At 50.0% G+C, this 25,968-nt stretch overlaps 1 protein-coding gene across 7 annotated transcripts in view; it reads right to left on the bottom strand.

Annotated features, from left to right (window-relative positions):
- The window catches only part of BCAS3 (BCAS3 microtubule associated cell migration factor), a 546,169-nt gene that overhangs the window by 14,119 nt on the left and 506,082 nt on the right, over positions 1-25,968 (bottom strand). For all 7 annotated transcript variants that reach the window (XM_057713964.1, XM_057713962.1, XM_057713969.1 and 4 more), the window contains one exon: positions 8,137-8,304. In XM_057713964.1, the coding sequence (XP_057569947.1) occupies positions 8,137-8,304 (168 nt within the window). The remainder of the gene's footprint in view (positions 1-8,136; positions 8,305-25,968) is intronic.

Raw genomic sequence — 25,968 nt, 5'->3', positions numbered from 1 at the left:
GAAGCAACCGCCCAACGTCAGAGGTTAGACAGCCGAGTCTGCTATGGGAACACGGCAACGCCTCCTTCTGTTAAACGCCAGCTGACGCGCATGGCTTGGCCTTCTTGGTACAGGACTCTCTTTTGCTTTAAGAGCCCAGGCTCTGGATTCCTAAAGGGTCAGAGGGCCATTTCCAACTCTCATTTTCTGTGTGTCTGTTTGTCTTTCCTCTGTCACCAGCCATCCAACCTACGGGGTGGTCCGAATACCTCGGACCATCTTCAGAGGCAGTAGAGGGGCAGAAGGGAAAGATGGGTATTTAACCATCCATGACTGTGTTCAACTTTGTTCAGATCTCACATCTCACAGAAAGGTCAATGGTTAAAGGCGAGTTCCCTGGCAGAGGAGGAGGAACAGAGAGAAATCCTCCCTTTCGTTACCCATTAACCCACGTTCATGTCTTCAGGGAAGGGCCCTTATCTGGGGGTCCAATGGCCCTTCTCCACCCCTCATCCAAGCCTGTCCATCTTCCACGGGAATCCTTGCTTCCATTTGGGGCAATACCTAGAAAGGGGACTGTGAAGATTCACCGAGGAGGTCACATGGGCACCTCCTCCTTGTAGATAGGAATCAGTGTGCTTTGGTTAAAGAATTCAAACTAGACTTTGGGCAACTGAGAAATGTACAAAGGAGCTTCTCAGCCCTAAACTTTCATTATCGCTCTGCCTTTGCCTGGGGCTTCCAGCAGCCTTAAGGGAGGAGAGAGGGATGGAGGAAGGAGGAGGGGGTGGGGAAGGAAGAAAGGAGGAGGTGCAGGGACACAGGAGGAGGAGGAGGAGGGAGAAACTATCTACCTAGAACTGGCCAGAAACTAAATGTGTCTTTTAAACACAATCCTTTTTCCCATTGCTCTGAGTGGCTTTCATTTACCTCTCAGGAGCCACAAAAACCCATCCAGTCATTCAGCAAACATTAACTGGGGCTCAACTTGGCTCTTGTCCAGTGCTGAATGCTGGGCAGGGAAAAGGATGGTGGTTCGAGGTAACAAAGATGAATCGGATTTAGTCCAAGGAACCGGAACTGGGTTAAGACGCACCGTATCACTGAGGGAGGGGCTGAAGGGGCCACCAGAGCTGAGCCCTCCCCCAGTGGGGTGGAGAAGGGGCTCTGCCATTGTAGTTAATGGACAAGGCAGCATGCACTACCTGTCCAGGGCCCAGTGTCCAGGGAACAGGTGATGCAGTAGTTCAGAGGAAGCTTCAGAGGAGGTGAGATTAGAGCCTGGTCTAAAACGATGACCAGGCAGGGGGTGAGGGCAGCGGGTCCCTGAACAGCACCAGGTCAGCAGGGCATGTGCTGGGGATGATGGGCGAGGGTGTCTGCGTGGAATATGAATAAGAGGTGACTGTGGAGGGGAAGTGGGGGAGCAGGCTGGAAAGGAAGGTGAGGAAGGCCTGGAAGAGACTGGAAATATCACAGCAAGGAGCCCAGGCTGTCACGTGTGGGTCCTGGGCTCTTGTGAGGAGGGAAACAGGACGACAGGCAGAGCAGGCCCTGACAGGAAGGGCGGCTCCCTTTTCTGGGGCTCCCTTCTTGGGAATAATGGGTGGGAGTGATTGACAAACCCCTCTGAACAGGTGACAGGATCTTACAAACTGGAAATTCTTGCCAGACATCTGTCCATCCCAGAGAAGGACACCTACCTGGCGGTGCCGTGGCGATTAGAGGATGCTCACATGGCTATCAGGGAGTCTGAGATGTAGAAGCCATTTGGGAGAGAGCGGCCGTGAGGACAAAAGAGGGGAGGACATGAGGCGACCCAAGTGCTCCGCACAGGGAACAGCAGCCAGGACGTCAGAGGAACGGGAGGCAAGTGTTTCCTGCACTGCCTGTCTCCCGCTCCCTTGGCCTTAGAGCGGAAGAGAGTGAGTCAAGAGAGGGACGGCTTTACTCTCTCTGAGGGCAGGAGCTGTGCCCAGAGGCACCTCCAGAGAGCCCACCGGCCTGCTGCGGCCCCGGAGAGAGGGTGAGGGCCCCCTGAGGAGGTGGTTGAGAGGACCCCGAAAGCATTTTGTAAAGAAGGTGGGAAAATCCAGGGCCCGACTCGGTAGAGCAGAGGAAAGTACCGGAGGGACTGGAAAGCTGCTTGGATGACAGCGTTCGCCTGAGAGTAGGGATGTCTAAAAGATACGAGAAGTAATTCACTGCCCCGTGCCTGCAATTACTGTCGCGTGATCACGTGGCACCCTGAGATGGGAGGGGGCCGACGTGGCGCCTACTGGCAATGCAGCCTTAGTGCAAATATGTTCCCAGCCCCTAGCGGTGAGGCAGGCAGCAGTTCCAAGGCCCACTGGAAGCGCTAATCCTGGAGGTAGGATAGAGGGTCCAACATACTGGGTTATTTGTTTTGGGGAGCCCATCTGGTCAGCTCCAGTAACAGTAGCTAACACGTATGGAGAGTTTAATTCCTACAGTCCTGAAATGAACGCTCATGAGCACACACACACAAATAGTGCTTTTAGTTCATCTTTTTGCAAAACACAGGGAGTCAACGGATAATTGTTAATTCGCTTATTGAACTCTTTCTGTGACCATTTAAAAACCGTGTATACTGTTCAAAATGTGCCTTCCACATTAAGAAGGAAAAAAGGTACAGCCCTTTCAAAAAGTAAAAGCAGTTTCTCACAGAAATCTTTGGAAGAGCGTTAGTTGAAAATAATCTCACAGCCTGTTCTGCTGAGTAATTAATATACATACAGGAAAACTCAGAGGATTTAGCAGAATAAACTAGGGCCTTGGTTTGCAAACTGCAGAACACCATTCGTCGATGTATTGTAAAATCAATTTAGTGGGTCATGACTGCACTTAAAAAAAATGTACACAGCTGACTGACTGCAGAAACTAACACAACATTGTAAAGCAACTATATCCCAATTTTAAAAAAATGAAATAAAATAGTACTAGAGTGCATGGCCTATACCATTGTTTTCTGAAAGTTGAGCAAATTAGTAAATGTATTTCTGATCGGAGGTAAGAGGTAAAGATTGAGCCCCCAGTGTGATCCCTAAGAGTAACTACTTCTGGACTAGAACAGAGTCTGTTAAAGAGACTCTAGACAGAAAAAGACGAGCCTCTTTCCTACCCTTAGTGCTGGGATCATATGGGAGAATGAAACAGTGCTCCCAGGACTGCAGGAAGCCACAGTCACGGGGAAGAGACAGTCCCTCTCCACCTTGATTGCTGACTCAGTGAGCTCCTAAGGGTCAACAGCAGTAAAGGGAGGCTGCCTGCAACAGAGATGTGTCAATACTTTAAACAGCTGGTCAGGACCTGTGAGTTAGACCTAGGGCTTTTGCTATTGGATGTGGGAGAAAGCCAAAAAAAGAAAGACAAGGTTTAGCTAAATAGTGATTGAAAGAGTTAAAGTCTAAAGTCAACTTAACATGTATCCAGGTGTTTATGAACCTTTTTTGGTATTAGGTTGTATCTTAACTTAGACACAAAACAACTGGAATAAGTACATGCTTTGCTTATCAAAAAAAAATCATATTTTTCAAGAAAAGGCAATATTGAAAGGAATGTCTGCTAGGCGGGAATTAGTCAAGTTATTTTGAGGGGGGTGATACAGAGAGGAGGGGGCTGCGGGAGACAGCATTCCAGGCAGAAGGAGACGTACGTGCAGAGGCCCGGCGGGCAGAGAGAGGACGTGTGCTTAGGGACCCTCCGGGGAGTTCAGCTCGGCTGGAGCGCGCCCAGAGCGGTGAGAGAGGAGCCCGCAGAGAGGGCAGCGGCTGGGCATGAAGGGCTTTGTACATGACGAGATGGGGTGAATCGGGAGAAGTTCAGCTTTTAGATATGTGGAAACATCGACAGGTGACTGGAGCGATGGTCTGGAGATAAGGAGAGGAAGCCAACTTGGAGATTCTTTGGAAATCATCAGTTTAAGGACCGTAATTGAGGCCACGAAAGCAGAGGAGACGGCCCTGTATGGACTGAGGAAGAGGAAAGAGGGCCGAGATGGAACCTTGAGAAATACATTTAAGGCTGACAGAGAAATAAAACCCAGGGAAAGGATGGAGGAGTCGCCGAGACAGAAGGAAAACCAGGAGAGTGTGGTGAAACAGGAACCACAGGGAGATCACTCCAAGATCGCAGGGCCTGGAGCACGGGGCCAGCATTGGGGGAAAATGGACATTCAGTGGCGACTTTGGGGAATGGGTGTTGTGGCTGGGCAGGCTGGGGGTAGGGACTGCTCCTCCTCTAGACAGGAGGAAAGGGGAAGGTTGCTGCAGGGACGTTTGTAGAGTCTGGGTGCCGGAGGTCAAGGGATCTCTCAAAAGCTGACCACCATTTTCTGAGGGTGAGAGACAAGCTGGTGGGGTAAGAGATGTGGGGGGAATGGGAAATTTGCAAGTGTCCACGAAGAAGGAAAGAGACTGACTTCAAGATGGTGGGTGGATGGAGCACTGAATAAAGAGCAGACGAATTCATACCAAATAAATGGCAATAAGATGGGAAAAAATAATCAAATATAAACTCTTAGAGGACCAGAGATCTGGGGAATCTCTAAGAGAAGGAAAACAGGCCAGAAGCTGCAGCAGTGAAGCAGGGGTGGTAGCAGGGCTGCTAACATCTAGGTTAAATGTAGAACCCATTCACCCAGGAGCTGCTACACACCCTCTGTGTGCCGGACACTGCTCTAGGCACTGGCGTCTGCTGCAAAAGATGAGTGCCAACTGAGGGTCAGAAAAGGGGGCCCTGGGAAAACGCAGACGGACCGCCAGGGCTCACTGGAGAGTAGAGACTGTACATTTGTAGGGGCACCGAGCTGAACAATTTATGATTTTTCTTCAGCAACCTGAGTGTACGAGCAGAGCTGGCTTGACCTGGATTTTGTTTTGCTGAATGGGGACAATGGAAAGGTAACAAGGGCAAGAGGTGTGACGATATTAGAAAGAAAGCAGCTCAGTCAGTTATTTTCGAGCTGGACTTGCAAAGCACACGTGGGATCTAATGAGACTAACTGGTCAGCAGCCACCCTGGAGGACAGGGCTAACACCACCTCAAAGGTTAACCATGTTTTAAAACGGACCCTTCTCAAACTGTAACGTGCGTAGAGATCTTGTCAGAACGCAGGTGCTGATTCAATAGGGCTGGGGGCGGGGCCTGAGAGTCTGCATTTCTCATCAGCTCTTGGGTACAGATGGTGCTGCTGGCTCACACACCACTCTTTGAATCGTGAGGTTGTGACAGGGTTTGCTTTACTTTGGGGGAGAGCTGTTTTGCACTCTGGTACAGCTTGCCAGCGGGGTGCTGGAGCTGGCTAACCGCTACATTTTCAGGAATGCTGCTAGGTGACTGGCATCACGTGGATAGCTTGAAATTGGCTCTAACGGGAGTTTCTGTTCTATGGAAATGCCCAAATGCTATAAGTCAGGGCTTTCCTGCTTCCCTTTGGAGAGCTGGTTGTTAAACATTTATCCGCACATCACTAGCTAAACCTGTATAACAGTGAAGCCCGGCTACAATGGGCTTCGGTGCCGGGGGTCACGGCGCGTCCGGCCCGGGTACTACACTACACAAAGAGCCTGCTGGAGGCGTGACAGAAACTGATCATCTCTGGTGCCTCGGAGCAACCAGCAGAGGCACGCGCTGGGGACACCGGTCTATGAGTCACCTACAGAAGCAGGTTGTGGAAAGCGAGAGAGGGACCGAGAGGCTGCTGTGAGCAGTGGGTGACTTGCGGGAAATTCTCATCCATGTTGCCTGGCTATCTCTGGGCAGCAGGCTGACTCTGGTGTGGCTGTGTCACGCTGCCCTTTCAAGGCCCTGGGCTGCACAACCAGGCCGATACGTTATCTGAAGTTGCAAAATGTGAAAACTGATTCTCCACAAAGGCAGAGGGGAGCAGGTTAACGTCCACGATATCTGCTTTACTTATTGGCCTTTGAAATTGAGGCAGAGTCAAAAAAAAAAAAAAAAACCCCATATATATGCATGCACACATACAGACAGATTGATAGATTTAATTTGGTCAAAGAAAACCAAATGAATCCCATTTGGTGACAGTTTGGGGAGGAAAATGAAATCCCTCTGCTCAAAAAGGGCGTCTCCTATTTTCTGACCTGTGGGTCATGCAGTTTTAATTTCCTCTCTTTCTCTCTCTCTCCTTTTCTTTTCTTTTTCTTTTTTTTTAAATTTCATGAACCTGCTTAAGGCCACAAAGACTCTCCCGAATCCCTCAGCTGTCCGGCAGATGAATGGCTGCCAGCTTCACTCAGGCTACTAATGGTCTGTGCCAGGCTGAAGTTCCCCAACCCTGCCTGAACGCGCCTTCCAATCTGCATGCTGGGTGACACGGAGGTGCTCTAAGTGGCTTCCAAGGAAGGTGGCCGGGGAGGAGAGCTGACCACAGCTGCTCTGGCCCCTGGACAGATGGCTCCTTGGGAGTGTGTCTGGTGCCACTGGCCCTGGTTTGTGTGAACTGGGGCTGCCCGGGGCCCCAGAGACATGGGGGAAAGCTGTGCTACAAGCGAGGTTCAGTAAGGGAAAAGCTTTTCTCCCGTCAGCCCACTTCCAAGCAGAATGGGGTTAGAGCCCCTGTAAATGGCAGAGCTGCTTCTCATCTCCGGATCCAGGTGGGAGAACAACGGCATGATGACCTGCCAGTCACAAGTCGGAGGGCTTTACGACGGGGGTGGCGAGGTGGCAAGCCCGTGTCCGTGCATACAGGAGTCGAGGGAGTGGGACACGGCTTGCTGCAGCTTCCAAGGCCCACATCTTCCTTTCCAGGGAAGAAGGGGGCGTGGAGGGGGGCCTGGTCCTCAGAGATTGCTGTCTCCTGTGACTGGATAAGGCATCTCTCCATCTCTAGCCAACTGCTTCTGTTGCATCTATTCTGTTCATTTGCCAATTATCACACGAGCGCTACGGGCAGGCATGAAGCTAGCGCTATGGAGATAGGGATGAGGACAATGTGTCTCTATCCTCTTAGTGTAGGAACAGAGGAATGGAATGGGATGGGGAAGAAGAGAGGGAAGAGCTTAACCGCTAAACCCAAATATCTAAAAGACCTGGAGAATCCGCAGGGAATTGGGACTGTGTGATAACGTCAGGCATTTCGAGCCCTGCCAAAAATGCTTTGACTCTCTTTCTTGCTGGTCCCGATTCCTGCCCCAGGGTTGTAAGTTTCTCCTCCCTGGGATCCCCTCTCCAGGTAGGTGTGTGGAACAGGGACGGAGCAGTTCATGGTAAAGAATAATAGGCTTGAGAGGACTCGGGCAAGCCAGAGCAGGGAGGCCTGCAGCCAGGATCTGCTCCATTCCGGAACAAAGTTCCTGCTGACCTCAGAACACTGGAAAGAGGCCTGTGGGGTGGTCTTCCTCAGGGATAAAAGCCGGGCTGGAGCCAGAACTAACAGCACAGATGTCTAGAAGGAAGGGGTGCTTTAGAGAAAAAGAGAGGCAGGCTGTATTGTAATTCTGTGAAGATGGAAGGGTTGTGGCCCTTCCTAAGTGCATATGTGTGTGTGTGTGTGTGTGTGTGTGTGTATACCTGCTTGCCCAGGGCAGGGCTTACCCATCATCTAAGGATGTCTCTGCTCTATGAATGCAAGAAGCCGCCCCAGGCCCCAGTGGCTGGTCCCTCTCAGAGACAAGAGAGCAGAGGCAAAAGGCAGCGTAAGAAAAAGCTTCTGGGGGGAAGGGGGGTCACACCAGCCCTGCCTGCTTCATCCTTGCTCCCTCCCAGGCTGGCAGGGCCCACTGATACCTGCCAATCTATAAAGCCTGCAGCAGGGCAGAAGAAGGTGTGCTGCCTTAGCAGTTCAGTGCCCAAGGGCTGCTGAAACCTTAGGGACTCCAAGGTCATCCCTTCCCCTGGAGAAGGTGTCCTCCTGGGAGCCACCTATACAATACAATTGTGTAACCACAGCACGTTTGCATGCATTAGTCCACGCAGGAGGGGTGGGTTCCCTGCGAACTCCCCTCTCCTCTTGCTTTTCCAATACCAGAAGCTTCCAAAATGGATGGCAATCAGAGTACTAACTAAAGAAACAAATGGTCAAAACAAACACACACCCTCTCCCGCCAGAGAAGCTCCACACCCACAGATGCCACTCACGACCAAGTCGGGCTAGGAGTGTGAGGCCACCTTTACCTGTTCCAGAGCCCACCACGTCCCGGCTCGGTGACTCGGCCATGGCATCGGCCAGCCTCTCCCGCAGGCCCTCCTCCGTGTGCTCCATGGAGGCCATGTGCCGCAGCCCGAAGCCCTCCGGCCAGCTCCCACACACCTCCAGCAGGGTCACGCTCCGGTCGAAGGTACCTGCAGCGCACAGGGGACACCCAATGCTGAGTCACCTTGCAGAGAGCAGGCCGTTCTCTGTGTCTGCCCACCGCCGCCTCCCCGCCCTGCCCAGGGTCCACGTAAGCCCTTCCACAGGATGGATGAAGGAGGGAACACCACTGAAACACAGATGTGCAGGGCAGAACGAGACAGCGCATGCCACCGGATCAGAGTGTGTAGACCTCCATGGCGTTGGGCTAGTGATTTTTGAACTGTTTTCTTTCTCCTTTTCCTTTTTTTGCTGCACGGCTTGTAGGATCTTAGTTCCACCACCAGGGATTGAACTCGGGCCCTCGGCAGTGAAAGCACAGAGTCCTAACCACTGGACCGCCAGGGAGTTCCCTGAACTGTTTTCTGAGGACCTACAGAGCTCCTCTGAAATCTTTAGGGACTGCTTCAAGATCTAGGTCAAGGGCAGGAAACTTCTTTCCCAGGTTCAAGCAACCCTCACCCCCCTTTCTCTGTTTGATATAATAGGGCTTCACCTAAAGATTCATTTTTAAAAGGGGTTATATAGCTTAATCGTTTTCACAAAAAGCTTTCTAAGTCACTATATTGTATAACCTATACCAAACGTCCTCATTTTATATTTGAGGCTCAGAAAAGTTATGTTCCAAGATCCAACAGCAAGTTTGTGGCAGGCTTGGTCCAAGAACTCTGATCTCCCGAAGGCTCAGTCCAGAACTCATTTTACTCCACCGCGTATAGCTCCCCAGCTGCCCCAGGACACGTGCACCTCTGGGGCACCATTTGTGGGACAGCAGCAGGAGAGCTGGGTGACAGCACCTTCAGCAAAGAGCTTGCCTCGATCTGAAGCTGCCCCCCCAATTCCAAAAAGTACACGGTGCTCTGCTGAGTGCCACGATTAGATTTTACATGCAAGATCACGTCAAAGGCTACATTTAAATTATTCTACTTTATTATACAGCAAGTCTTCTGTGAAAGCTTATTTCATCCACTCTCTCTTGGAAGGAGATTATAGTCATGCTCTGTTGCTTTAAGCACATACCATTTCCCCAGCGATTAGGTAACTGAATCCACTGCATTTATTGGGCTTGGTTCCTGCCAGCACCAGGATGATGGGGAAAAAATGCAAATGCCAATGTTTCCCAAAGTTAAAAGGACACCAACACACACTCTTTTTATCAGGCCTTGCTTCTCCCCTTTGATCAGCCGTCAGAAACTATCTTCCCTAGGCGGTCAGGACTGGGCAGCGTCAGCGCACACTCTCTGCCAATGACAGGTGGTAACAGAGAGGGTGCGAGCCCCAGTCCCGGCAGGCGGCCCTGCCCCTGATAACGGCCAAAGCACCGAGGTGATAACCGTGCGTAAACACTCCGACGGCCGGTGACTCCGAACACCAGCAAAGAGGGCCAGATAATCCTGAGCTCCCCTGACCAGACAAAGGCCCTTGGCCGGCCTACGGGGATTTCTATGTGTGGCAAGGGTCACTCCTGGCTCCTGAATGTCATCAGCCACGTTTGGCTTTGATTTATCTCTCGCCTAATTGGAGGGTAGATTCCTGGTGCCGGGGGAATGGGCAGCATCTATAAATGCATCTCCCCAAGAAGAGGCCCACCTTGGGAGGGGTTTGCTGGGGATCGGCTTATCAGGTAGGACTCAGCAACAGGGAGCTGCCCTATACCACCTTCTCTCTCCATCAGGTAGGGTCAGGTGGTGGGTCTGGGGAGCCAGGCGCTGGGCAGTGGGGGTGGGGCCCTCCAAGGGCCTGGGCTGTGCTAGTCTTGCCCTGGAGCCCACACTCAACTGGCATCAGGCACGACTCAAAGGTGCCCAGTCGCCAAGGACACACAGGGACTGATGTCACACAGCGGACTGTTGTTTCCACTGCCCACGCACTGAGTGATGTGAGGCAAATTCCTCCATCTCGCGTTTCCATCTCTGAAGTGGAGCTAATCCCACTTTGCCCTGTCTGGAAGGAGGAAAAAGACTAAGCAAGGTTCCTGCCGGGAGTCTGAGCTCTCCTCTAGCGTCGCCCCACTCTTAGTTGACAAGATCAAGAGCCACAGCACCAGTATTCCTGGTCTGTCTGGGAAGTCTGCCTGGGAAGTCTATGCTGAGTAATTTCCACAGGAGGAGATTAACAATAAAACGTAGGCACTCCTCCTCCCTGTGTGCTTAGGGCCGGGGCAGCAGCTTTTTTTTTTTTTTTTTAAGGGACAGAGATGTCCCAGAGCCTGAGGAAGGGAAGAGAATGATTGTTCCTTTTCTCACTTCACAGGAGCAGGGTGCCTGCCTCTAGAAAGGTGCTCACTCAAGATTTGTACGTACTGTGTTTAGAGGTCAGGGCAGGTGAGCTGGTAGCGGGGCCAAGGGGAGTATCAGAAACCAAAGCAGGAAGAAAACATCCAGCAAGATGTTACAGCAAGAAGGGTGCAGGTAAGAGCCCGGTCCATGACAGAGGCCAGAGGCCAGAGGAGCATGCAATATTTTAAGGGACAAAGTGACAGCAGGCAGGAGAAAAGGATCATGAGCTAGTGTTACAGGGGAGAATGGAAACAGAAATATAGGCTCTAGCACATACTAGTTGTATGCGTATTATCTCTGGGCAAGTCCTTTACCTTTCTGAGCCTCTGATTCCTCATCTGTAAAAATGGAAAAACAATACACTCTCATAGCGGTGTTGTGGGGTTTACATTAATAAATAGCATCTCGTGAGTGCTCTGCCCGTAAGGGGGACGCTCGTGTATATGATAATAATAACCAACATGTACAACTTTATACCACTTGAAGCATCACATAAATGTTGACTATCACAATGATCCTGAGAGGCAGGATGGGTACCGCTCCAGTGGATGGGAGAGGAGCTGGAAGCTCAGAGAGATTCGGTGGCATACTCAAAGTCTTTAAGTGACAGATTTGGAACAAAGGCTCCGAATTCTTAGCTTGGAGCCCGTTCCATCCACTGCATCTACAGTGGAGAACTGTTCTAGGGAGAAATCACCTCTATCTTTTCCTAACTTGTTCTGAGAACTCCCGTCACCTTCAACCACAGCCTTTTAAAAATCCTTCCCACTCCAAACCAGCCCAAGTTTCCTGGAGTAGCATGGTGCTGCTGGTGAGTCATCCTGTCTATTGGATGGCACACAGGAGAAAAGAAAAATTGACAGAAGATCTACTCTGTTCTCTCTTAGCATGGGCACTGCGGGGAAGCTGTGGGTAGGAGGCTAGGGATACAAAAAGTGTTCAGCAAAGGAGCATCTGATCATTTTTACCGTTCTGAGAGGTCACAGAGAGCACGTAATCAGTGGCCCTGCTTATAGTGCTAGAAGGAGTCTCAGCAGAGGCTCAGCAATGCCCCCTTCCTGTCCACCCTTCCAGCCCTGCCAGTGCAGATGAGGGTAGCAACGGAGCTCACGGGGTCTCCTCATCCTGGAGTGAGTAAAGGGCTGCAGGTGTGTGTGTGTGTCAGCAAGGGCTGGGGTTAGAGGCCAAGCCCTTGGAGAGTGAGGTCACCTCTGGGCTCTTAGGCAACTGCACATCTTGTCAGCGTGATCGGCACTGCTATCATTCATCTGGCCGGCCTAGAGACACTCCATCAGATGGGCTGGCCCTTTGAGCCCCATTATGGGGGAAAGGGTCAGCTTCAAGGGGGAGAAGACACTTAGTGCAGGCTGCTTGCAAAGCACAAAATATATGTGCTTAGCAACAAAGATCTTTAGCTGAAGCAACGCTCTGCTGTTTACCAAGCCCTCTCACGTTTATTATTTCGGTTAACTCACACATTCATCAAATATGGATTAGTGTCCACTGTGATATGAGTCAAGCACCATGCTGAGGGATGGGGATACAAAGTGAGCCAAAAAAAAAAAAAAAAAAAAAAGCTGCAGGTCCACAAAACCCTGGGAAGCAGCAATGATCACCATTTTACAGATGTGCGTTTTACTGAGACTGAGGCGGGTAAGACAACTTAAGAGGTCACTGGTCCTAAGCGCGGCAGTCTTCCTGTGATGCTTCCTGGGAACCTTTCCTTCAGGGCTGCCTCCCTGTGCTATTCCCTGAATATATTCTCTAAGATTCAGTTCAAGTCTCACTGGCTCAATGAAATCTTGGTATAATGAATAAAGTTATCACGAGCACTCTTCTACGAGGTCTGATTGTGTACAAAGTTCTTTCCCTCTTGGGGTGAAGCTGGTGAACGCTATACACTTACCCCCAAAACGTATGCTGGTAAACATGAAATGACCAAGCAGTTTCGGGGTGTTGGCGCCCTGCCTTGGAGCCCAGATGAATGAGGTCAGTACCCCAGCGTTCTTTCCACACTGCCTTATATGACTCTCACGATCTGCTCTTCAACCGAGCTTAGACGCTGCTTGAGGGCATGGATTCCTCCATGAGCCAAAGTCTGCAATAAGCACCAGGCTTTGTGCGTTGCACGTGCTCTAAACATGTGTATTGACCGATTATGACCGTCTGAGAAACCTGACAGTCACTCTGGAGTCAATACCCTTTTGGGTGTATTGTCCCAGAGACTAAACATCTAGGGCCAGGATTGGGAGGAAGGAGATGGAGGCAGGCAGAAAAAAAGAGCTAAAATTAAATAAGAGAAAGGAGAAAAATTGTAAGTGAGCAGAAAACAATGTGACAGTATCACTCCACTACCCCCGGGGCACTTAGTTTACAGCTGAGATTCTGGGAACTTGAAGAACCCAAACAATCTGCCTTGGACCGCACAGATAGCCAGGCTCATACAGGTGAGCTTCCCGCATCCTGCTTCCCAGCTTGGCATCCTGCATTATAGTCTCTCCCCAGAGGAGAAATGGGTCAGGTTCTTGGGTTTCACAAACCCATTAAAGGCACGCCGTGCCGGCTGGTGAGCCAGCGAGCTCCTGGGGAGGCTGGGGGCACACGTGCTCTGTCTTTTGTGCACCACTGTCAAGGGGCAGGGAAGCCCAGCAGGTGAAGGCAGCATGGGGGAGGTGGGATGTTCCTCTGAGCTGATAGTGTCTAATCACACCCTCAGCCTCCGCGCTGCATCCATTAGATTCAGCCCAGGGTTTGGACTTTGATGGGGGCTTGTTGATCAGATTTCCAGCCACCAGGGAGACCAAGCACCAAGAGCAAAACTTGTCATTAAACAAGGCTCTGCAAGACATAAGCCTTCCTGGGTGAGAGCTCATGACGATGCTGAAGTCCATGATAACTAAGGGACGGGCCCCAGGCGTGATGAGAGCGGCCACTGCAGAGTCTCCCCGCCCGCTCTCCAAACTAGCTCACCAAACTGAGCTTGAGACTGGCGCCTTCTCTCTGCAACAGGTTGGTTCACATAAGCACAGGCTGAGGACATTACCTTGGTGGTTATTAGATGTGGTCGCAGGCATGTTTCACTATGTCAACATGCGCTATGTCATGGCTAACTGACGTGGGGGAGGGAGGCTGAGGGACCCCGTCTGTCCCTTTCAGTCCTTTAGGTTGGTTCCCAAGATAACCGTAACCCGCACCCACAGACACAGTACAGGGGCCTAGACCCCAGCAATCTTTTATGACTCTTTTATGACACTGTTCATCAGAGGTCCATGAACTGCATGTGGGGCCAACAAGTCAAAGGCGCCTGAGCCAGGGAAGAGAAGCTCAACAGTAACTGAGACACCAAGAATTTTTCTGAGCAACTTAGAGTAGTGGTCATTTTGACAACAATCTTAGCAACAGATATGATCACAACTTGTACTTTAAAGCTTAGACTATAGATGACAAATCCAGACATCCAGGCTATGATTGGAATTCTTCCATTAACTTTTCTGGTTACTCTAGGTCTTCATTTCCCCACTTACCATGTGGAGAATAAATGAGTGACTCCCGTTTGAGGGGTTTGCTAATTATTCTCAATGTAATTAATATACTAACAGAGTAATGGTGACATGATGTTTGAGGTTCCTAGGGAATCCAAGGGTACCACATTTCATCTTCTATGAACCCTCCCTAATCAAGCAGCCACCCTGTAAAGGAGTCTTGGCTGGAAGAAGCAAGGAAGGATTCTCCCACAGAGACTTTGGTGGGAACGTGCTGCTGCTGCTACCTTGACTTTGAACTTTTGGCCCCCAGAAATATGAGCGAATACGTTTCCGTTGTTTCAAGTCACCAAGTTTGTAGTAGTTTGTTACAGCAGCCCTAGGAAAATAATACACCTATGAAACAGGGAAATGAATATTTGCCTTCTAGGGCTGTCATGAGCATCTGATCAGACTGTACATGAAAGAGTGCTTTGTAAAACTGCACAGGGCCTCTCTAACACAGGGGACTACCCCAGGGCTCTGTGAGCAGCTCTTCTTGGGGGCAGTGGGATTCTGTGAAAGGCTTAGCGAGTAGGGACACCTCTAGGCCAGAAGATAAGCAGCTTGAGGAGGATACTGGGTGGGAAACAGTCACACCAGCTCCTAGTCTGGGCAACTCCATTATGAAAGCTGAGTGGTTCTGTGTCATTATGTAGCCTTTGATAGGGAGTTACAGCATCTAACTGTAACACACATCTAACTGGTGTGTGTCCCCACCTCTCTGAGGATGCCTGCAGGGGGCACAGGAGAGGGGGAGAGGTGGTCTCTTAGTTCTGAGGTCAGACCCCTCACATCCCCTGATCTCCCCACATCAGGGCGGGGATAGGGTATTTCTGTTCCCTAAATTCTTTAATGAATAAATAGAACCGTACTCAACACAGGTAAGGATGAGATGAGATAGACTGTTGCTAAAGGGAATATTACTGGTATAAACTATCTAAAGGGCAATTTGCCAATATGTATAAAGAGCCTTTTAAAAACATGCACAACTACTGACTTAGGGATGCCACTTTCAGAAACCTAACCCAAGTAAATAATCTAAGGTGCCAACAACCTTCATATATAAAGATGCTCCCTGTCATTTTAATGCAGCCTTACAATAGGGTATTTGTTAGGTAAATTATGCTTCATCGTGGCGGTAGAATATTAGGTAGTCTTGAAAAATGATGTTTGTAACAGGAGAAATTCTATAAGAAATGATGTTAAATTAATTGGGATTAATAGACATATACTATTATATATAAAATAGATAAAGAATAGGGACCTACTGGGGCTTCCTAGGTGGCAGAGTGGTTAAGAATTCGCTTGCCGATGCAGGGGACACGGGTTCGATCCCTGTTCCAGGAAGATCCCACATGCTGCAGAGCAACTAAGCCCGTGCGCCACAACTATTGAGCCTGCACTTTAGAGCCCGTGCGCCACAACTACTGAGCCCATGTGCTGCAACTACTGAAGCCCACGCACCTAGTGCCCGAGCTCTGCAACAAGAGAAGCCACGGCAATAAGGAGCCTGTGCACCACAACAAAGAGTAGCCCCCACTCACCGCAACTAAAGAAAGCCCGCGCACAGCAACAAAGACCCAACACAGCCAATAAAATAAATAAATTAATTAAAAAAGAACAATAGGGACCTATTGTATAGTACAGGGAACTATATTCAATATCTCGTAATAACCTACAATGGAAAAGAATCTGAAAAAGAATATATATGTATATATAAATATATGTAAGTTTATATATACATAAATATATATATAACTGAATCACTTTGCTGTACACCTGAAACACTGTAAATCAATTATACTTCAATTTTTTTTTAAAAAGTAAAACAAAATTGTATAGTTAGTGTTACTGAACAGTGTAAAGAAACCATAAAAAAAAAAACAACCCATTTTAAGTGGGTCATGACAAAATGTTATTAACCATGGTTGCCTCCGGGCAGTTGGGTTATGTGGAACTCCTCTGTTACTTTAAACCTTTCTCCATGTTTCTTATAACTTCCGTTATAAGCATATAACAAACCAACAAATACTAAGAAAAAGTCGAGAGAGAAAAAAATGCCAATGGCAGAAAGACCCATGCTGAGGCCTGGATCACAGGTGAGCCTGTGAAAAGCACCGGAGGGGAAGCCCTGACTCTGCTGAGTTGACTCCTTTGCCAAGCCCTGTGCTTGACTCAGGCGGGGCAGGTGACCTGCAGCTCCAGGGCCCATATTTGACTTTTCTCCCAGTGGTCATGGTTGGCTGCACGTGATGTTGACCCACCCCTGTGTACATCTGGCATATTTCTTATTAATTCGTATCAGGAATGTGCACTGACTTGTGTGTGAAAAATGGCAGAAACAATTCCACCTCTACAAATTTCATACATCAGATCAGAAAGGGCCAGTAAAGCAACTCTAGAAGGAATCGATTTTTACATCAAGTCCCTTTACCTGTCACCTTTGTCCCCATCCTGTGCCCCCCCCGCCCACCACTTCCACTATCCTTTGGATAAAGAGGACACAGATTTCTAGGCGACACCCTTTCATGACTGTCAGGGAAGGTCTGAGACCCTCACACTACATTAGGAGGTCACTGAGCAGGGCCCTGCCTGGGAGCCCAAGAAATCAGTCATCACTGCGGGTCCCAGGAAGGAGAATTACCACTGGCTTCACACCCAGGCCAGACCTGGAGGTGCCTCAAACAGGGGAGCTTTCTGAGTCAGGCAAACATTGGCATTTCCCAGACAGGATCCCAGAGACCCTTTCCGCCTCTGCTTTAGACGTGGCACAATCGGGATTTCTGCCCCCTCTCGGTGGGAAGAGAAGAATCATTTTGCAGCTAGACTAACCCTTCAGGATGCCTGGCCTGCTTCTGAGGGTGGAGAGGAAGTTTACACACAGCCCTCTGTCACAGGATTCCTATGGCAAGGCTCAGAATACACTGCAAGACAAACGGCATCCTTGGAAAACTAACAGCTCCTTGAATGGAAAAACTTCATGGAACTGTATCTCTCAATACAAGGAAGCACACAAACTAGGTTTTCTAGGACAGTCCCGATTCCACATAATTAGTTCTGCGATCGGATCGGATATCAGGAAAGGCAAGAAAACGAACATTTGTCGAGGGTCTGTTTTGTGCCAGGCATAACCACTTCACGTGCATTACCTCACAGAAATCACCCCCACAAGTCGAAGACGTTGGTGCCAATATTCCCATTATACAGATCAAGAAACTGAAGCAGAGAGAAGTAACCGTTCTGCTCAATATGACAACATCGAGGGTACGGTCGGGATTCTGATTCTTCTGCCTCCAACGCCTGTACTTTCCCCATGAAAATCCAGGCTGAGTTCTGATTTTGAAGACACGGCTGCAGGACCAGGAAAGGGGTTTTCAGCTCAGTCTTCCTGTTCCAGAATTTTAAAGCGGTTCTTGCCATGGAGCTGTAGCGGGGTGGGGGCAAAAACCCAACGAAAATCCTGTGTTTGTCTTAAAGGAGATTATACTGCTCCACAAATAAGTCCACTGAGGCTCTCAACTGAGGAGAACTTTGACGTCTGAAACCTGGGGCTAAGATGCCCTCTGTTTTTATTAATTAAAGAAGATGTTTCAAAACCATCAGATTTATCACGACTGGATTTCAGACGTGAAACCCGATATACACACAGACAAGCATGGCTTGCCCTTTCGGGTTACTTTTGCTGCTCCCCGAGGATCTGCGTTTCCTCAGATGAGAGCGCCCTGCTTCCCGAGCTGGCGGAGGTGAGTGGAGGCCCAGCTGTGCGGGCCTGGGCCCTGCTGGCCTCAGGAGTTCTTCACAGGCCAGCGAGGGATGGGTGGGCAACGTGGGTCCCACTGCCATTAGCTCCTCGAAGCCCCCAGGGGGGTGGCTGTGGGGACCCACCCTGTGCTGAAGGAGGGTCCTGGCTGTGCCCGCGGGGCCCAGAGCTGACTGGTTTGACACCCTGCCCATTCGCGTTGCTGGTTTTGTTATTCTGGTAGTCCCCTGACTCTGTGGCCTTGAAAATGGGGCCCCCAGCTCAGGCAACAGGCATTCCCATTTGTAATGTGTGGTCAGCCTTCTACCAATCTCTGCCATCGAAGCCCATCAGCACTCATGCCACGCGGTAAACCTGAACCAGGTTTTCTGCCGCAGGTACCGTGGGCTGAAGATCTGGGCCTGGCCTGCCCTTCTGATGTGGGGTCTATTATACAACAGGGTCTCTACTTTCCAGGCCCTTCTAACAAAGCTGCTCAGCAGAGGCCTGGCCTCAGGGCCTGAGAGAAGGAAGATGAGAACCGGCGCTGTTCGGACAACGCGGGACACCCGCTGGAGCTGGGGCGGCTGGGGACGCTTCCCATCGGGCGTGGAGGGTGAGGTGGGTGGAAAACAACCCACAGTGGGGAGCAGGGGGGTCTGAGCACAAAGCCTGAAGTCAGGGATGTTCCTCACATGGCGGGGCCCTGAGTCAACTCCACTGGAGCAGGAGGTCTCTCGTGAAGAATAGTAGCTCACGTAATTTCACAGAATCCCCATTTTCACACAATTACTTCATTTTGATTCTAGGATCAATCTGTATCATAGGCAGGACAGACACTGTCGACTCCATTTTATAGAGGAGGATACTGAGGGTCAGGGTGAGTCTATGACTTCCCTCAGTCACCTTAGTTTCTTGCCTCACAGGGTAGCTGTGGAACCATCTGTGAAGGTCCTCAGGGAACAGACGAACACACTGCAGAAATATCATTGTGGCTGCCTGCGGTGGGCACGGAAGAGAGATCAAAGCGTGGGCTGGTGATCCACCTTGCCAAAAGCCTGGCTAGTGCTTTGCTTGGGTCCCTTGTCCTACGGGGACCTCCTTGACTTCTGGCCTCATTTCCTGGCCTGGCAGCACGTGGGGGAGGGGATGGGGCTCAGCTTGGTATCCCTTGAGTGTATCACACAAGGTGTGTTCGGGGTTTGTTCTGCACCTGAAAAACAGTGGGGTGCCCGGGAACTGTCATTTCCTGCCTTGACATGTCCAAGTATTTGTTTAGCCCTGGCTGGGGACACGGACCAGCAGCCCAGGCATGGAAACCAGGGAGGATGTAGGGAAACGTCGAGCCGCTGCAGGAACACACGGGGGGAGCAATGAGGCGCAGAAATCTTCACAATGACAATAATCCCTTATACTCACACTGCCTTACCCCTTACAAGGTGCTTTCACAGGCCTTTCCCCACTTAATCCTCACACCACAGGGAGGAAGGCAGAGCGACGGTTACTAGTCCCCGTTTCACAGCTAAGGGAATAAGTGCAGAGAGTTAAGTGGGGGGGCAGAGCACAGACTGGGGAACCCCAGCCTACGCGCCACACCTTTGCTACTCAACGTGCGGGCCCCCGACCAGCAGCAGCAGGAAGCCCATTAGAAATGGAGCCTCTCAGGCCCCACCCGCGGGATGGATAAATCAGAATCTGCGTTGAAGTCAGATCCCCAGGGGATCTGTGTGCGGATGACGTTGGAAACTGCTGCTGACACTCATCGGGTCCTGCCCGCCCCCCAAACATTCTTAGAGCATATCTGGTTCTATCGACTCATTTCAAGACAAGGAAGTTGGTGCAGGGAGGGGGTGGGTCCTGGCCCCAGACAGCAGCAGGAAGAGACAGAACCTTGCTCTTATAAATCAGTCCAGGGTCCCTTACATCCAGCTGACATTCAACTGGTACCTCCCCCCAGCCACACCCCACAGGTCAACTCTCAGACCACCCTGAGCTGCCGGTCCCTCAGCCTCTCCCCTCAGTTCCAGCCTTGTGTTCAGTGTTGACACAAGTTCGAAGGCCCGGGGTTAACCCTCTATCAAAGTAAACAGAGACGTTCATACCTTGTGCGAAGTCGAGGAGCCAAGTGGGAGAGAGAGCGTGAGAGCGTGAGAGTGTGTGTGTCTGTGTGTCTGTGTGTCTGTGTGTGCGTGCGCGTGCGTGCTGGGGCAGGGAGGGCCCACGCTTTGGTTGTCTCTGCCCTTTCCCCTCCAGCCTTCTTGCCTGTAGGAGAGGGCTGCGGAACTCTTGCTTGCCTGTGAAGGAGATTCTGCCTAGGCTTTGTAAAATACCCACTTCATTAGTAAGTGTGAAAATGCCCAAAAAACTCTTAATCTGGTCACGATTCCCCTCTACGCATTGGTCGCACTGTGTGCCAAGTTTGGCGCCTGTGGGTAAAGTGATTCGTACGCCGTGGTTGAAGCTCGGGGCCAGGGTTCCCCCTCCTTTTCCTCCACTTCTACTCCACTGGGGCCAATCAGGATGTTATTCATTTCCCTAGTTGAGAAGCAAGTTCAAAAAGGCCAGCAGAGCCTCCTCTACCCCTTCCCTGTGTAAGCAATGCCAATCCCTCCCACGAGGAGGAAGCGACATATTTTGTTTCTGCTACACTCACGCAAGGAGCAGGTTTGTAGAGTCTGCCCAGAATGAGTGTGTTGTGTTTGCTGAAACCTATCTTTTTATCTTTGGATCTAGGGTACACAATGAATTAGAGGAAGGGCAGAGTTACCCATAAGGGGAGAGAGAGAGAGAGAGAGAGAGAGAGAGAGTGAGAGAAGAGAAAAAGCCAAGGCGCCAAGAGGCCATTTGGAGGGGCCTGGAGACCTCGTGTTACCATGTCAGACAGACACGGCCCTGTCATCTAACCTTGAGTGAGAGCTAACAGCTGAACGAAAGAATTAATTTCTCATTGGGCTTCATTGGAGTTTTAGAAATGCCTTTAGGGTAGAAGAGTTACCAGAATACCTTTCTCATATGCCTCAGACTGTTTAAAAAAAAAAAAAAGTAAATAAAAACCAAGCCAACTTTCTTACAGAAATATCCACAAACAGCTCAATGAGCTTGCAAACTCACCAAAACCCTTCTGGGCAAGTCATTAATGAAGAGGCCTGGATGTGAGCTCTAGACTCTTCTAACATAGAAGGTGACTGTCCTGCTCTCAAGAGCCGAGATGGGTGGTGTTACATCACGGACTAGGTGAACCACCCCTCCTCCTCCTCCCCCTGCCCGCATTGTCTATCTTCAAGGCCCAAGTTGCTTGTACCCTCTGAATCTAGCTGCAATCTCTTCTCTTCATATAGAACCTTATATCTTATTCTCAAAACCACTGTGAGATGGGGGTGGGGGCCAGATCCTTTGGACAGACGAGGTGGTTATAAGGAACTCCCCTGGTAGAAAGAGTGCGTGGTTAAGAGCGGGAAACTAAGTATTAGCTTTGGCTCTGGTCTGTTCTGTGAGACCTTGTGCAGGTCACTCAACCTCCAGGCACATCAGTTTTCTCTACTGGAAAAAAGGAATAATAATTCTAGTTATGATGGATAGTTATTCACAATTCTCAAAGTTATGCGAAGATTCAAACGACAAGGTATGAGATAGATTATAATGTGTAATCTGCATGCAAGTACTGATTTTGCTCTTAGAAGCCAGATGGCCTTAGGCTGATGCTTTCACCACTTCCCTCCAGCTCCTTTGAGACATAAGGAGGATGTCTAAGCGGTGTGGCTTCCTGTGGTATGGGAACATCCACATAGCTTAGCACGCTGCTCATTTCTAAACCGGGAATGTGAAAGTCACCAGTAACCTCTTCACTGTAGCTTTCATGTTGCACAAGATCCTCCACTGCTGCCCTCCAGGATCAAACGGGCTCACCCTGAAGTAGTTCTGATGTCCCAGAGATACCTGAGAGCCAAGAGCCTGAAGCACAGATCTTGCCACATAATAGGTGCCCAGTAAATGTTTATTAAATGAATGGATGAAAGAACAAGACTTCGTTATCTTCCAGCCTGAAGTATGTACGTATTGTGGGTCTGAAAGGGAGCTCCTAAAGGCATTTCTCAGCCTCCCTCCTACCTCCAGGCAGCATCACTCTTCAATCTTTCATTTTAAAATAGCTCCAAAAAGGAGAGGTCCCTATGCTCCTCAGAGGGACACTCCTGAGTTCTCTACTCAGCAGGTACCTTCTGCCTGCAATATTAACCTAAGTATAATTAAAATCTCTATTTATCCTGGAAAGATAATGTCCCAAAGCCAATTGTTTTGGAAAGATTGTCTATCTTGACTATGCGTTAAAGACACAATGTTTGAATTTTATAGATTTGCAATTTTACACAAAGGGCGCATGCCCTCTGAACGGCTTCTATGCCTGATAAACACCTATGGTAGAGACAAACGTCTTATTTACAAACCTGCTCCTGAGCACAGATGTATTAAGCAAACTTCATGAATTTCACTGCTGGGACAGCGAGCGGTCTTAGTTCCTAAACATACAAACGAGTAGAGTCAGCTCCTGCCATGGCAGTTAACTTTAAAATGTCTTCTTTGTCTACATATGGTGTCTCTTCCAAACTTCTTCAATAGTCAGCTTCTTAACGCATGGGTTTTTTTTTTTTTTTTAAATGCTGGATTATATTCAGGTCCATGATTCCACAAAGCGGAGTAGGCAATCAGACTGTCCACAGCAGAGGGCGGTGAAGGTGTTCCAGTCTAAATGCTTTCGGAGAAGTAGCGCTGGATCAATTATCCGTCTAAAGGCAGGATTTCCATTGGATTCCTGAATGCTCAGTTGTTCAAAAACTCTCCTTCAGATCCGTGGGTCAGACCTCCATTTCCACACATTTGAGGAGTCCCACCAGCCACGGTGGCTTGTAACTCTAGAGCTTCTCCAGAGCCTCAGGGTGGAATCTGTCTGTGTGTCGGGTGGGAGGGTGTGGCTGGTGCCGTCACAGAGCCCCCGGGGTTACGACGGAAGAAACTCTCCTCTGGAGCAACCTTCTCAGACATCCCTAATAAGAAGAATCACCAGGGTGCTTACTGAAAACCAGATTCTCAGGCCCATCTCCAAGATGTTCTAATAATAGAGTGGTTCTGGGATAGGGTCTGATTCTCATCTAGGAATTTGGGGAACCACTGCTCTAGTGCAGCCGGTGCTCAAATCCAGTCTTCAGACCCTCTCAAGATCGAAAAAGCAGGTGACCATCCCCCCGCGACTGTGGTAGCTCCGCTACAACCATGTGGCAGCTCAGATGCTATAAAGGAAAGCTGACTGCACGGGGAAGCTGCGGGCTACTCCCATCCTTCCTGGGTTTCCCTCCTCCCTCTCTGACCACCCTCCAAATCTCTCCCAAGGCCTTGCTTGGTTCCTTCTGCTCCTCAAATTTTGGTTTTCTTAACTTAAGCCTCTTCTCTTCTTTCTCTGCACACCGTGCCTGGGTGAGTTTAGCTGCTCTTAGTCACAACTACAGCAGACATATGACTGACTTCCAAACCACACCTCTAACTCAGTTCTCTAGTGCCTCCAAAGCCATTTGTGTCAGACCAAACACGTTCCCTGGGCACCTCCAACTCATGTCCAAAACCAATCCATTACCTTACTGCTTCAAAACGTGTTCCTCCTTCTCGAGTCCCTAAACCAATGGCCATACTGTCTTCTTGGTGGCCTCGGCCAGACCCCTCCTTTCCCTCATCCCATCCTCATGGCCAGCTGATCAGGAGGTCCTGTGGATTTTACCTTCTAAACCTTACTTCACAGCCACTGAGCTCAGTTCTCACGGGGTAATTCCAACCACCTGACACTGGTCTTCTTGCCCCTCAGGAGAGCTTCCCTTCTTTTCACTCTTCTCAGTGCCACCAGAGTGACCTCCTCTACAGTGCAAATCTGAACATCTGCCTCATCTAGCCTCAGGATAAAGCCCAATCTCCTTAGCACCACTGCCATCGCCGGGTGTCTGCCAGCTCTCCACACCGCACACCATGCCCCGCCTGGCGCTTTGCCTCCTGTGCCTCTGAATCTGCTGCTCCCTCTTCCCGGAATGTTCTTCTTCCCTGGCTAAGTCCTATTTATCCCTGAAGACTCAGATCAGCTGGGGAGTCTAGCACTCTCCTTCTGGGGCTGATTTAGGTCTTCCAACAGGCCCCACAGCACCCCGGGCTTCCCTTCCTGAGAGCCCCACATGTGGCCAATCCCACAACAGACCCCTATTGGGGGTCTATTATGGTCCAGCCATCGTGCTGGGTGCTGGGAATTTTGGTAAAGGCGACAGACTACAAAAAAGAACAATAAAGTATTTTCTGGTCTATCTTCTCACTAGACTGTAAGTTCCTGGAGGGTAGCATCTGCTGCTGCTGCTCCTTTAAAAAATCTCTGTATCCTAAATGCACAGCATGGTGCCTCGGTTCCTGGCACCCAGGAGGAAGGAAGGAGCGAAGGGAAGAAACTGATGTTGTTTAACCTGGAGAAGAGGTTCAGAGAGCTGCGATTCTAGTACTCAGACATCTGAAGACCAGTTTTACAGAAAAGGGAACAGGCAAGAGTGTGGGTGTGTGTGTGTGTGTGTGTGTGTGTGAGACCAGGGGCAAAACAGGACACAGAGGGAGAAGACAACATGCTGGTGTGTCGCAAACCAACACAAGAAGAGGCGCCCACTGACACCACAAGCTGCCCCTGTAGCCGACATGACACAAGCCTCGACCCCAGCCCAAGCTCCTCCGGGAAGCTTTCCTGGAGTCACCTGGGCAGGGAATGGTCTGTCTGCTGCATCCTCACAGCACACGCACACCCTCAGTGCTGGGACTGTGGTCCAGTGAGCTGTCTCCACGTCTTTCCTTCCACTGAGTACTGTGAGTTGTACCTGTGTATTCACAGAGTCCAACAGAGGCAGGGTGGGAAACGGTGACAGGCTCAGACTTTTAGGGCCCTTCTTCTGTCACTTAATAGTTGGAGAAGTTGGGCAAATTAGTTACCTCTTCTGGTTCCATGTATACATCTATAAAATGGGAATAATTAAAAACAGTAAGGCTTAAACAAACGTGCCTGACACGCAATAAATGCTTAAAGGGACCACCCTCCCACAGATCGTCACAATGCGCCTGTGTTGTTCTGTTCTTCTGCGAAGTTCTGTTTCAGGAAGGAGCTGAGCTATAGAGATGCTCTGTCTCAGGCCACAGAGCTGGACCTCGGGGCCAGGATTTGAAACATCGCATACAGTATTTCTTTCATACATTAAAAAAACGTTTCACCCTGATTTTTCAATCATACTAAAATGATCTGACAATGAAAGGAAGTACGGTCTTCTTCAAGGGAATACAAATGTTCTTTGTGAATGACATCACCTTCTCCAAAGGAACTACCTTACCAACCAGGGGAGAAGCTCAGAGCTCACAGAGTCTCTAAAACAGCGTGCTGCATCCCTGTCAAGGGAGTCTACAGACCTAAGTAACCAGCCCTCTACTACAAAGAGGACGGTGGTGCTACACCACTGTCACCTTCTCAACAACACCGGCCAAATGCTGAGAAAGTGTGACGCTCAGGTGCCTGACCAAACCATCCCCCTTCGTCTCACAATTCACCGACCTCCACACACCAATGACCTTCACCTTCATTCCAGCCCTTTACTCACCTGGATCTTGCAACTGGCACTTCTAGTATTTGAAGCAAGAAACCCCACAGTTTGGTCATGAAACCTCCTATCTGTCTATCCTTCTCACTTCCTCATTTTTACTAAGGATGCTTTTCAACCTCACCAAGGTTGCCAGCCTCTGGAGCCCTCCCTAATATCCCAAGCCACCCAAGCCACCAGCTCCCTCCTGGCGACACTCCTTCACCATCCATCCCAGCTCAGAGGTCCAAGGACACCCTCACCACCCACCCCCCGCCCCCAGCTCCCCTCCTCCTGGTCTATCTGCCCCTCCTGCTTTGCCAGATGCATCTGGGATGGTCTACCCAACCATCGCATTTCTCTGTTCCTGCCCTTGGGCTGCTGGGCTGTGCTGGAGAGAAACCATACACTTGTGTCAACTGGCACTATGACAAATTCATCAGCCAGGCCCTCCCTGTGCCTCAAATTTTTTTTCCATTTG

This window comes from Hippopotamus amphibius, chromosome 17 (assembly GCF_030028045.1).
Source record: "Hippopotamus amphibius kiboko isolate mHipAmp2 chromosome 17, mHipAmp2.hap2, whole genome shotgun sequence".
NCBI classification, from domain to species: domain Eukaryota; kingdom Metazoa; phylum Chordata; class Mammalia; order Artiodactyla; family Hippopotamidae; genus Hippopotamus; species Hippopotamus amphibius.
Note: the sequence above shows the minus strand (reverse complement) of the source record. Positions and strands in the feature narration are given on the sequence as shown.